A 12,686-nucleotide genomic window follows, 5' to 3' on the forward strand; every position below is an offset into this window, starting at 1 on the left:
GCCAAACAAACTTGAGGAGGAATCCACCCCGCCGGAGGGGGAGAAGGGCGATAAAAAAAAATCCCCCGGGGAGCGTGGAGCCGGTCGCTTTATTTATTTAATTCTTTTTTTTTTTTTTTTTTTTTTTTTTTTGTAATTATTCCGACCGCTGTTGCTAGCCTCGCACGGTTGCTGCCGGGGATTTCCCCCCCCCCCCCCCCCTCCCCGCCCTCCGGCCCCTCTTTTGTCGTCTCCCAACCTGCGAGCGCATCCCATCCCCGCAGCGCTGAGACCCCAGCAGAGCCCCCCGCCCTCGGGGCTCCCGGCTCCTGCCCTTTCTTTTCCCCCCCCCGTCTCCTCCAGCCCAGGAAAGGCACATGTTAATACCACCCGGCGCTCTCCTTTTCTGCTACTGCTGCTGCGGGCTCCTCCGTCCGAGACAGATGTTGCGAAACCAAGGCCTCCTCAAGTGCCGCTGCCGCATGCTCTTCAATGACCTGAAGGTCTTCTTGCTGCGGAGACCCCCCGCCCCTCCGCCGCCCTCGCCGCCGCCGCCGCTCCCCATGCCCGGCGGCGCAGAGGCGGGGGCCGGCGGCACCGCTCCGGCCGGGGGGCGCGGGGCCGGCTGGCGGGGGGCAGCGGGCAGCCCGGGAGCCGAGGAGTGGGGGAGCCCCGCCGGGGAGCCCCCGGCCTCCCTGCCCAGCAGCACCTCTTCGGATGACTTCGGCAAGGGCAAGGCCGAGGACCGCTACTCGCTGGGCAGCAGCGTCGACAGCGGCATCCGCACCCCGCTCTGTAGGATCTGCTTCCAGGGGCCCGAGCAGGTGAGGCCGAGGAGGGCGGTTGGGGTGGGTTGGGGTTGGGGTTGGGGTGCTGGATGGGTTCTCCAAGGGAATATGGGGTGGGGGAAGGCTACACGTCCCCCTCGCTGCAGCTCGTCTCCAGTCTTAGGGCCGTGGTGGGGACTCGCGGACTCGGTGTCGGGGGCTCTTTGTCCCCAAGTGGGGTCCTGGATGTGCTGATCCCAGGAATGATGCCGAGGTTGTGTTTAACGTGCTGTTTGCTCTGAAAAATGCGACGGGTCTGTGTAAACACGTGGCGGGAGGCAAACCCACCTCGGCAGCAGCGCCTGGGAATGGCCAGCAAGAGCTCTGCAGGTTGGCCAACGCGGCCATGCTCCCGGCTGCACTACCTGGGGGAGGAAACCACTGGCTGCAAGTGTGCCTGCTGGAGCTGCAGCCTGGAAATGCCCCTTGGTACAGCCCGAGGTTGGGCCGGGGAAGTTTTCTTCCCCCAAACAGGAGAATGACACAAATGCAACCTCACCATAACATCAGGTGCCAACCCGGGGCGTTATTCTCCCCATTTAATGACAGCTGCAAGAGGCTCATGTATTTTCAGGCTGGCAGTAACACAGCAACATTTGTGCTTAACGTGTCACAACTGTAGGCAGCAGGGAAGGCTGCAGACCTCTGCTTGTAGGATCAAGCCTGGATAATACGCAGATAAACCTTATTGCCCAGAGTAGCTCTGTTACCTCTGGTGATAAGCGATCCTTGCACAAGCATGGGCTGTGAGGTTGGACTTGGCTGACACCCAGTCCCGTTTTAGGCGCGGATCCTGGCACAGAAGGTAATATCTTGAGACCTTGAGCAAAACAGGCTTTGCTCCAAGTCTTCTTTCCCCTTGGTGGACCTGTGTGCTCTGCTAAGGAAAGCCAACACACACCTGACGGTGGCCACACTTGGGCACACACCCTGCCAGCCCGGAGGGCAATGCCCATGTCTGCTGGGCATTCATCGTGTTTTCCATGGTGCCAGCCCAAGGATGGGAGGGAGATTAGGGAAAGTGGGGAATGGGCTCACGTTCGTCTTTGGAAGAAGCAGGGCCAGCCACCGACTCATCCTAACACCCCTAGGTCTCGCAGATCAGAGCTCAGTGGACTGTAGCCTCCTCTAAGAGCTTCTGCAGCTGACCGATAGCTGTGAGAGATGGTTTTCACCATAGGCTTTTAGATGTGGGCAGGGGAAATCATTCTTTTTCAGAGATGCTCTATGCCTTCCTCACTTTGTCTCCTCCCCTGTCTCTTCTGAAAGTTGGAAGCTGTGCAACTCCCTGACTGGGAATTTGCATTATTCCACGTTTCTAGTACTCGTCCCTGGCTTACCATTCTGCTGTGTACACGAGACGTAGCGCCCGCAAGATTGGCTTGCGTGTGTGAACAAATAGAGCCGAAGCAGAATTAAAATAGAGGCAACTCGCATCCTTGGCGAACATCAATGCTTGAAAATAATTGGATGCTAATTTTCACACTTAAAACCTGTGTAGGTTGCATTGTAAAAGTGGGACTATTTGCTGACCATCTGCCAGCCTACCTGAGTGAGAAGCTGAGCAGACGTGACTGGCATCTAATAGAGTTTCAGCAGGATTTCTCTTCTTTGCTTCTCACAGTTCCTGACTGATATAATAAGACACTTACAGCTGGATTCTGCCAGTCGTCCTTGAGTAGTACCTCATTCTGCAAATAATTTCTTCTTCACCAGCATGTCGAGGAGTGCCTGAAACCCTTTGCCCTGCAGCAGCTGGGAAGTGCCAGTCATAATGTAGGCCCAAGGTGTGGGGCTTTAAAACGTGGTCAGATCCTGACACAGTTCCCTAGAAGTACAGTTCAGAACAACCGAGAGCTGAACCAGTGCTACTCGAGACCTGCAGTTTGGTTTATTTGTTCCATACATCCAACAGGGCTAACTCCTGAATTCCATGTTCTTTCTTGTTATGGTAGTTACTGCTGGTTTAGCCTTTATTTCCCATTTGTTTTCCAGCTGAACAGCTGAGCACAGACCTTCATGTTTCAGACCCTTGCAGCCATAGATGTCACAAATGCACATAATTCCATACCACCCTTGCCAAGATTGTCATGAAAATATCTCCGCTTGGAAACAAAATGTAATTGCTAGTTCTTTACTGTGTAGATTAATAACAATGACAGAAATAAGCAGTGTTTTATTTACCTGTCAAAAACATCTGAAACTGCTGCAGCTGTGGGCAAATTTGCAGGGCTGCATCACAGTACCAAGAACAAAAGCCTTCATTATAAATTGACTGTTAGGCGCTCTAAGCTTATTTACCCAGATAAAATGACAGTGAGTCTCCAAAAGATGTTTTAATCCTTTTTTTTTTTTTTTTAAATACAACAGCCAGAAAGGTTTCTTACTAATCTGGCTTCACAAGTGGATTTTATTTAATATCTAATGCAAACCAAAATCTGTAGGGATTTTCACTTTAAATTTATGATTGCCCAACACGCATAATACTTCAGGCTACTGAATTGCTTATATCTTAAGCTCCTCGTGTTTGTTTGCGGCTGCTATGGGTAAACTGATTCTTTCATTTAGAAATGTGCTGAGGGCTGTAGGAAGGAGTAAATCTCATTATTGTAAAACTGCTCCCATCCTTTCATGTTACTCGAGAGAAATCAGTAATGCAGATGAGAAAGAGTGGATCTGATGACCAGGTGAATGCGATGTCTGGGCTCCCATTTTGAGGGTACAAAGAGCAAGCTCTGCTTAGGTCTGGCAGTTGAAAGAGGCCAATTGCTTTTATTGAAGACTAGGGCATGAAAACTGGTGGGGTGGACTCTGCACTTGGGAATGGCATTGCCTGTCAGGGACTTGCTTGGCATTTTCAAATGTTTCACTCAGTAAATGTCCTGCACCGTTGTGTCAGCTAATTCTGAGGCTGTGGATGGAAAGGCGAAGCTTGGGGGAGAAAGTGAGAAAGCAAGATGCTGGAATATTTTCTTCTGTTTTGGTTAATGCTCTGTGTTTGCAGAATTGTGTCTGCTTTCCTGGATCTTTGACAATGTTCTGCAAGAGAAGGAAACTAAGATGAGCTCTGCTCTCACAGATGTTTCCTAGTGCTTGGTGTAGATCCAAGCTGAAAGCAAATCATGGCGAGTAGCAGGAAAAGACATGGGTGAAAAGTCCCTTCACATCAGCAGATAAAGTGTTTGCCCATGTCACAAGAAGTTAGCAGTACGGCAGGGCTTAGGATCTCCGAGTTGGTGCTGGCTGTGCCAAAAAAAAATAGAAAAGCTTTCTTAGATGAAACTGAGATCATTTGGAAATCAGTGTCTCAAGGATTGCTTGTCAGTCAGAGTGTGCATGCATCTTTTCTTACCTGTCGGTTTCTGTCTGTGTTTCTCTACTTCTCTGTTCAGAGGAAAAATACCATAAAGATGGGGATTTGAAAAGTCAGTGTGGATAGGATTGGTTGGCTGAGGAGGATCAGGGAGAACAGACTGTGACTCTTTTGCCAGCAGGCTGCTAGCTTGGACGTAGCTCAGTACTCAAAAGAAATGTTTGAAAATAGACTATTTTTCTTCCCAAAGTCCCCTCCAGACTTTAGGGAAATCAGCTCATTAATATGTGAACACGAAGACCTACAAGGAAACTGGAAGGGAAGACAACTTACATGGATAGTAGGACATGCATTTCTATGTGATATGTCATTAGGCAGTGGAGCTCCTTGCTGCAGGACATTAGCAGGACAAAGTGCTTAACTAAGTTTAATAACGGTTGTAAAGCCATGTGGATACCAAAGGATCTGGAGTCATCAGAATTAATGATAACACATCTGAAAGTAAAATCCATGCTTTAGGTCTGAATCTCAAGATCAGGATAATACTGAAGAGGAGCAGAGCCCCAGGGCTGGTCTCTAGCCCCAGGGCTCACCAGCCCCTTGTGCACAGCTGGTGAGATCTGCCCCTCCAGGTGCATGTCTGGGTTTCATGCCTGTGCACGTTCATGTGGGTACCTGCCACACTCAGGATGTCTCTGGAGCTAAGATGGCCACAGATGTGAAGAGAGTCCCTTCCCCTGCACCAGGACTGCACCAGGCATACACGCAAAGCAGCTCTGCCCCCACCTGGCAATTCCTTCCTTGTTCCTGCTCCTAATTCCTCAGTCTGGATGAAAATGCTATTCTCGGTGGTCCCAAGTAGACACAATGCCTGCTTAGTACCGCTGAGTCAGGATGTGCCACTGGAAATAACAAGTGACAACCTCAACCCCGTTCCTGTTGCAAATACAGGGACACGCAAAAGCCATCGTTAGCTTGCTACCTGGTAGTGTCTGAAGTCATGAACTAAGCCAGGAAATATTGCCACTCTACAGACTGGGTATCTCAGTAGTACAGAGGAGTGCAGTAAATCACTGGGATGCTTGATTTCTGATTTACAACACTGTAAGACAGGGCAGAATTAGGTACCTCCTTCCTAGAGTGAGATAAAGAGGAAAAGAGGTAACCTGTGGCAGAATTTAAGGCACGAGCGTAGTAATGAATGAGAGGAAGAAGAAACAACTGCACAAGTAGCATTACAAGCAAGTGGAAAGCCGGGCAAGCTCAGGAAAGGAGATGCAGGTGTTTGGTGGGATCTGTCTAAACTGGCTAGAACATCAGCACACTGTTTTCGAACATGTTGAATCACATAATGACAGTGCAGGCGTCCCATCCGAGTCCTTTTCATAGGTGTGTTCCCACATGATTCATTTACATGGTGTTCGAAGGAGAATTATTCATTGGAAAACAGCCAGTCCTGCTAAAAATGAAGTCTAAGAGATCCTGGGATGCAGCCCTTTAGATTTCAATCTGTATATTGAAATACATGGCAGAAAGGGAAAGAGAAAGCTTCCTGTGACATTCAATCCACCTCTCTGCTTTCCTGTCTTTGACTTTCAACACCTCTATGGCTAGTGTCCCCGGATCAAATCTCTACTGTGCAGGCAGAACTTTTTTGGCTTCAGCAAAAGCTTTGCTTGAGCCATCAACTGAATGGAGCCCAGGATGTCATCTATTTTAGATTTAGACTCTGTTGCCACAGAGTTGATTGGCAAAGCTCCCATTAACTTCAACAGCAAAAGGGTAGGCATCCAGTAGCAGGGACTTGACCCCTCTATTTCAATAATGTTGTGCACACAGCGGGGTTTCTATAAATAATACTGAAGGCCACTAATCCCATTGACTTTTAATTGCTCCAGGAGACAGGGTTTTCACCTTTTGTGCCTCCTGAAACTATGATGCCTGACCCATTTATTTTAGTGCCACCAGCTAGCCTGAGGAGCAGTTTTTCTTTTCTTTCACTTTCCCCCATATAAAAGGCGTCGTGAAGGAACTTGTCTGTGTTTGTGTCACTGTTTCTTAAATATACATTTCAGACCATGATTAACAGTGGCTGATGTCAGTTAGTGACAGAACAAGCAATGCACAAGCATGTAGCTTCTTTGTTTGCATCTGTAAAGTCACTGTTATTCCCACAAAGGCAACACTTGCTCCTGGAAGGGCTCTGTTTGTACAAAACCGACTTGCATTCAGGTTGTCTTTCAAGCAAATATTCATTCACAGCAAGGGCCTCCTGTGTGGCAGCCTTTTCCTCACATTGGTGTTTTTCCATTCAAGGATGGTCCAGAAGTCAGAAGTACGGTTGCGCCAGAATCTGGATGATTGATAGTGTCTGTGATGCTCTGTGTCCTATATGTCCACTGCGCACGCGGCTCCAAGTCAATGAAAGGTGAATGCATCCGTAAAGCTTCCAGCTTTGACTGCACTCCTAGAGACAGGCCTTGGTCCAAGGCTTCTGGATGCAAGCTGTCCTTGTATCACTTCCCGAGGAGCTGAAAGTGCTCAGCAGCCCTTCAGGTTATGCCTACAGAGATCCATTGCCGAGGGGAGGAATAAACCAATTGGACATCATGCTATATGCGTTTATTTTTATGCAAGAGACAGCAGCTGAACTACCAGCCCCACACCTAAACCCCTGCTTTTTCTGGGCAGAGAAAGATGACACACCAGTCTCCTTCTAAAGAGGCATTTCAATCTCCGCAGGCAGTTTACTACACTTTGGCTCCCAGCAGAATACCCGCCATGGGGAGGGATGATTTAATGATGTGGACTGAGTTAAAATAATCTGAGCTGAAAAGTGGGTTATGTTTTCCTCGCTCCTGGAGTAAGAAAATAAGATAGACCACAATCAGTATTGGTCCATATCTGTGGCTAACCTGTCTCTCTTATTGCTGATTACGAAAGTCAAAAAGCCAAGTGAAGGTGTTAGTTGTTAGACTGTATGCTCATCAGATCTCCTCTACACCTACTGGCTGATTTCAGTCAGGTTTGGCACGGAGTGGAGATCTGAAAGGTGTTAAATTCCTGCAAGTTTCAAGATAACCAGCTGGATGAAGAAGAAGAAAACTAGTAGTGTCCTGTGTGGGAAAGGTTGAGCCATTGTCTCCGATGCACTGTACACGGTAGAGTCCATGCAGCAGGACAGAGCTTCAGCTGGAACCAAAGCTTTAACAGGATCATGTACCCCATTAGACAAGGGAAAAAAAAAGAAAAAAGGGTATGATTTCCATGGAAAACCAGACTCAAATAATACAGAATAGCTTGTTAACTTTTTATCCTTTTCCTTTTCCCTTGTTAATCAGGGTTACTTGCCTAAAAGGAGTTGCTTGATGTTGAAGACTTACTTAGCTTCCCCCATCCTTTAACAACTGACCTTTTATCCTTTTCTGCTTTATCAGTGGTTACAGTAGAACAGATTAGTTTGTTGGCAGTGAAGAGTGATGAGTGATGGCTTTCCTCTGGTGAGGAAAATAAGAGCAAGACCTGGAAACCTATGCAGGTAATAAATCTGCTGTTGCTCTACCCCTTTGTGAAAAGTGATGAGATAAGGCAAAATGTTGGTGGGCAGACTGGCTCCAATGACAAGGCCCAGGTCCTGAAATCCTCACACATCAGTTCTTCTGTCATGGTTTTAAGTTCTTTGGTGGTTCTCTCTCAATTCCTTCTCTTCATCTTGGTCAAAGTCCAAAGATAAACCAGACCTTGGTGTATCTCACCAGACTGCCCATCCCATCCGGCTCTGCTCTGTATAGGTTCTCCGGCGGTCTATGTTACTGTCTTATCCAAGCACCCTCTATTTGCAGCTCAAACACCGGTGGTGCACTAAGTGTCATCTCCCATAACAGTCACATAAGTTTAACCTACTTCCCTGGGTGGGAATGAAGGAAGGGATGGTGCAGAATGGAAGAAGGGTAACCAAAACTATGTTTTGCAATTTGTTTTATTCTTTTGTATGGAGGCCAAAGACTGCTACTGTCTTTGTGGTGTCCCATTGTGACATGTCACCCTTAGCAGATGTTTACCAGGAGTTGGCTGACATGATGTTTATGTTAAAAGCGAGGTGAAGAGGTCACTTTTGCAGAAAATACAAATCATTTGGGATCATCTTTAAAGTCTGTAGTGCACTGAGCATTTTGGAATGTCTGCCGTCATGTGATGAAGGCAGCCCGGAAGCTGTAGCCTCTGTAAAGTCTTTTCCTGTGACTACCGGAATAACCTCTGCTGCTACGTGGGTTTAGCTTCTGTTACTTAATCCATGCACTGATCCTGCCCAAGCACTAGGCAATGCCCAGGTCTCAAGAGATCAATTAGTCCACCTATCCAAAATCCTGACAGAGGCTGTTCTAACCAGTTCTTAAGGGTAAGCGTGGCTGGAGACTCCAGTTGTCCCTAGGCACTCTGTTCTAGGACTTCACGATCCTTCTTGTTAGCAAATTTTATATAAAGTCTGACCTGAATCTTTCCTGCTGCAGCCCATTTCTTCTCGCACTGCCCATTAGGATGGCAGCAGATTATTTTTGCCTTTTGCTTTTCTTTTCCAAGTGGCAAGTAATTGAAGGCGTTATCCAGTAGTTGGATGTAAATATAGCAAAAATTGATCTGCTGAGGACTTACCAAGTTGAAGTGACACCTAAAGGCATGATGCTTCGTGTTCCTCTGTAGGCCAAACAATCGCAAATCTACCTTTGCTCTTATGACATGCTTTCTAGACCTCTGATCATCCTTGGTGTTCTCCTCTGGATTTTCACCAGATGGTCCATATTTTGCTTTAAATGCACTGACTGAAGTAAGAAACAATCATCCAGTTGAGTTCTTGTCAATGCTGAGCCGTGCAGAAAGGTTTTGAGTCCTCTTTAACAGATAATATACGCCATCCATTTCAGGGTGATGTTTGCCCTCTCTTTTAATTAATTTATTTTTTTGAGCAGCAAAAAGTTATTGATTGTTTTCAACTCATGAACCCATATAATCTCCATGTCCTGCAGAACTGCTCCCTGGTCAGTTCTCCATCCTGGATCTGTGCAGTTGAAATTGCTGCCTTGGTGGAGGACCTATATGTGGCCCTACTGAATTTCATCATTTTTTTCAGTTTTCTCCATAGCAGCAGCCCCTTCCAGGTAGGCCTGCAGAAGCAGTACACACTCACTGTATTGAATCTTCCATGTCATTAAAGACTTGATCTCTTCTCCCCTGAGTCTTGGAGAGAGCTGGGAGGAAGAGGCTGGAGGAGCAGCTTTAAGGATCCCCTGTCTGTCAGAGATGAGCCTTATGGATGGGACTGTTCCTGTCACTGCTCACATATAGCCATGTGTAGGATGGGAGAAGGGATCCCCACTATTTCATTTCAGGTGTCTATACTCTGCCCCCAGCTAAAGTCACTCCCAGTAAGGCTGAACATGATCTTTCTTGGCAAATCCTCCAGCCAGTCCTGCCTGAAATGTTGATCCAGCTACCTATTTCTCTCCTGCTTCTGCAGTCACTCTGTCACTGGTGGGATGGCTAACATTTCCTCCACAGTCCCTTCATGAATTCCACAAAGCTCCTTTCTCTTTGTCCTTCCCATTTTTCTCCAGCTTGTCTACTTCCTCCATTATGCCAGCCCTTAAGGCAGGTTTCATTCATTTCAGTCCAACCCCAGAGGTCTTTCTATTTCCCAGACTTCTCTTGCTGAATGATCTGGCATCACCTCAGATTTCTTTTATCCAGCATTTTCCTCTGTGTCCACCTTTTTTTCTGCCTTTTCTTGGGCCGGCACTGTCACTCAGGGCATTAACCTTACCCTCAGCTTAAGCTTCTTTCATTTCCCAGCTATGTGTACAGGTTGTGCTCAGATCTTTTGGTGCTTTCTTCCGTGTCACACAAACACTTGCTCAGATCCTCATCTCTTGACTTCATTTCTGTGATCTTTTTTTCTCCAACCTCCCCAGCGCAGACATTGCCTTCCTTTAGTTGAGTCAAGACCAAGATGTGAAGATCATTTTCTTTGATTGGTACTTTGATAGAAGAAGAGGTTCCCCTGAGAACCACCACGTGCGCCTCCCCTCCCAACAGCGCTCACTGTCATTACCCAGGTGGATCCTGTCCAGTTTTTACTCCAGTCCCCAGTCATTGGCAGAGCCAAGAAAACCTTGTAAATGAAACCAATGAAGACACATTATACAGCATGGACACTCAGATATCCTGCTGATATTTCACCTATGTCACATCAGCATCTACCCTGGCAATTTCAATGTGGGTGATGAACTAAAAGTTCAAGGGTGGTTTGCGTTTTCCACAAGTACAGGGCCATGAGCTAAACCTGCTCCTCCAAACACCCCAGAACCTTTAGTTATGTCAGGCCTTCTTCTCAGTCTTGCATGACCTTGCCCTGTCCAGTGGCTGAAGTTCTTTCCGTCTCCTTTTCCCCTGGTTAAGCGCAGTAGGACCTGTCAGGATTAAAGGTGCTGGGGAAGTACAAGCTGATTATTATCCCATTCCAAGTGATATTAAAAGAACATTAAGATGGATCAGATGACCATTCAAGAAAAGTAGGTAATAATAAAGTATTATATCAGCAGAGAAATGGCAGTTAAGTAATTAAAGAGAAGGGTTTGCACAAGAGGCAGAAGTAAAGGTATGGGTGCTTCTGGCCTCTAGACCATTCTTTATTTTAATACTGTGGTAACCTTTAGAGGGTGTCAGTATGTCAAGCACCGTACCAAGAAGGGAAGCAAGGCTTTTCCTGTGCTAGAGAGTACACAATTTAGCACATAGAAGAAAAAAAAAAAAAGAAAAAAAAAAAAAAAAAGAAAGAAACAACAACAACAAACATTTCCTTAACATTGAAGAGAGGTGAATTCCGACAAGATTTAGGGCTGGAGGGGTATTATTGGACTAGTATAGTCTGAACCTCCTTATAATTGCAGTGAAAGAAGTTCAACCAGTGAAATTCATGCTTGAAGGTTACTAGCTGAGCAAGGGCAAGAGGAGAAATACCCCATCCTAATTTCAAAATCTCTAACAATGGGAAGTTGTTGCAGTGCCCAAGGAGAAAATCTGGGGAAATAGAGAACTGAAATTGTCTTTGCATATAAACTTTTGTCTTTTCTGTCACAGAAAGGACCAAATACTTTGTACAAAAAAACAGCTTCTGTAACCCTTGGGCTGCCTGGCAAAGGTTTCCAGGTTTCCCTCATGGAGAAGCTTTGTGTTTGAAGACAGTTTTACTCCACATCAGATTAAAAACAAGAAAGTTTCAGACTGGGCAAACATGCATGGGATTCAGCAAGTTAGGAAAAATCAGTTCATAGCCTCCTCTGACATATGAGAGCAGAAATGTTGTCACCTACATTTAACCCACATTTGGAAAATTTTCTTCATAGACAGGATGGCTACATCATTTCTAAGAAAAAGCTTTCTACAGCCCCCATAGCCTGCAGGGAGGACTCCCGCATAAAATTCAGCTTACTAAACTGCCATGACCTGACCCAGCTGCCATCAGCTTTCTCTTTCCCAGTCCTCTTGGGTTTCTTCCTTGCCCTTCATGCAAACATGAAAATCTACAGAAGAGCCCCTGGCCATGCTATCTTGCAGCTATTCAAGAGATTTCCTCTCTCACCTTTTACTTTATGTTGCCAGGCAAGAAGAGCTTTACCTCTTCAGAGGTGTGCTCAAGCATATGGTGGTGTGCTCAAACATAAGAGGACAGTGGCAATTCTGAGTGTCATAGCTCAGGTCAAACAAAATTACATGATCGCAGAATTATTTAGGGTGCAGGAATCTCTGGAGGCCTTCGTCTCCAACCTCCTGCTCAAGCAATTCGTCCTAGGTCAGGTTGCACAGGGCATTGTCAAGCTGAGAGCTGGGTACCTCCAAGGATGGTTGTTGCACTTACCTCTCTGGGCCCCCGGTCCGGTATTTGAATTCCCTCCTGGTGATTTATTTTTTTTTTTCTGATTTCTAATCAGAATGTCTTATGTTCCAAATTGCATCTGTTGCCTCTTGTCATAACCACGTACCTTTGAGAAGAGTCTAGCTCTGTCTTCACTCTGCCTTTCCGTGAGAAGGCTGAAGACAGCCTCCCCTTAGCCTTTACAGTGAATTTAGGAGGAGGTATATAAAAGATAGGATTAAATGTCTGCTCTAGCTCCCCAGGGTGGATTTGGACAGGGGTTGAAATTTTTGTAATGGTAGTCAGATAAATATCAAGGGAAACTAGCTGCCCAGCCACAGATTGAAGAACGAGAACAAACATTGCTAATAATAGCTAAGGCTCAGATATTTCTGTTTGTCATAGCCAAGACATTTCTTGATCCAATAATCACTAAACCTCCAAGAGGTGATACTATTTCAAAACCAAGTCACAGGAAAACCGGTCGTAGAAAAGCTTGATCGAGCAAGAACTATTTCTGTTTAAATTGAACAGAAGGATAAGCAAAAAGAGATTTGTAACTAAGGTTTTCAACTTCGCAAAAGTAGATTTTGAAAAATTAGGAATCTTTAAAAATATGCAATATAGCAGAAATTTATTTTACATTGTCTAATGACTA

General features: G+C 46.2%; 1 protein-coding gene across 1 annotated transcript in view; it reads left to right on the forward strand.

Annotated features, from left to right (window-relative positions):
* Window positions 1–356: 356 nt before the first annotated feature.
* MARCHF4 (membrane associated ring-CH-type finger 4) overlaps window positions 357–12,686 on the forward strand; it is a gene marked incomplete at both ends in the record, with an annotated part of 82,536 nt that continues 70,206 nt past the window's right edge. Inside the window, one exon of the mRNA XM_082763566.1 lies at window positions 357–803. Coding sequence (XP_082619692.1) covers window positions 357–803 — 447 coding nt within the window. The remainder of the gene's footprint in view (window positions 804–12,686) is intronic.

Source organism: Aythya marila (genome assembly GCF_965140915.1).
Source record: "Aythya marila genome assembly, chromosome: 6".
Classification (NCBI taxonomy): Eukaryota; Metazoa; Chordata; class Aves; order Anseriformes; family Anatidae; genus Aythya; species Aythya marila.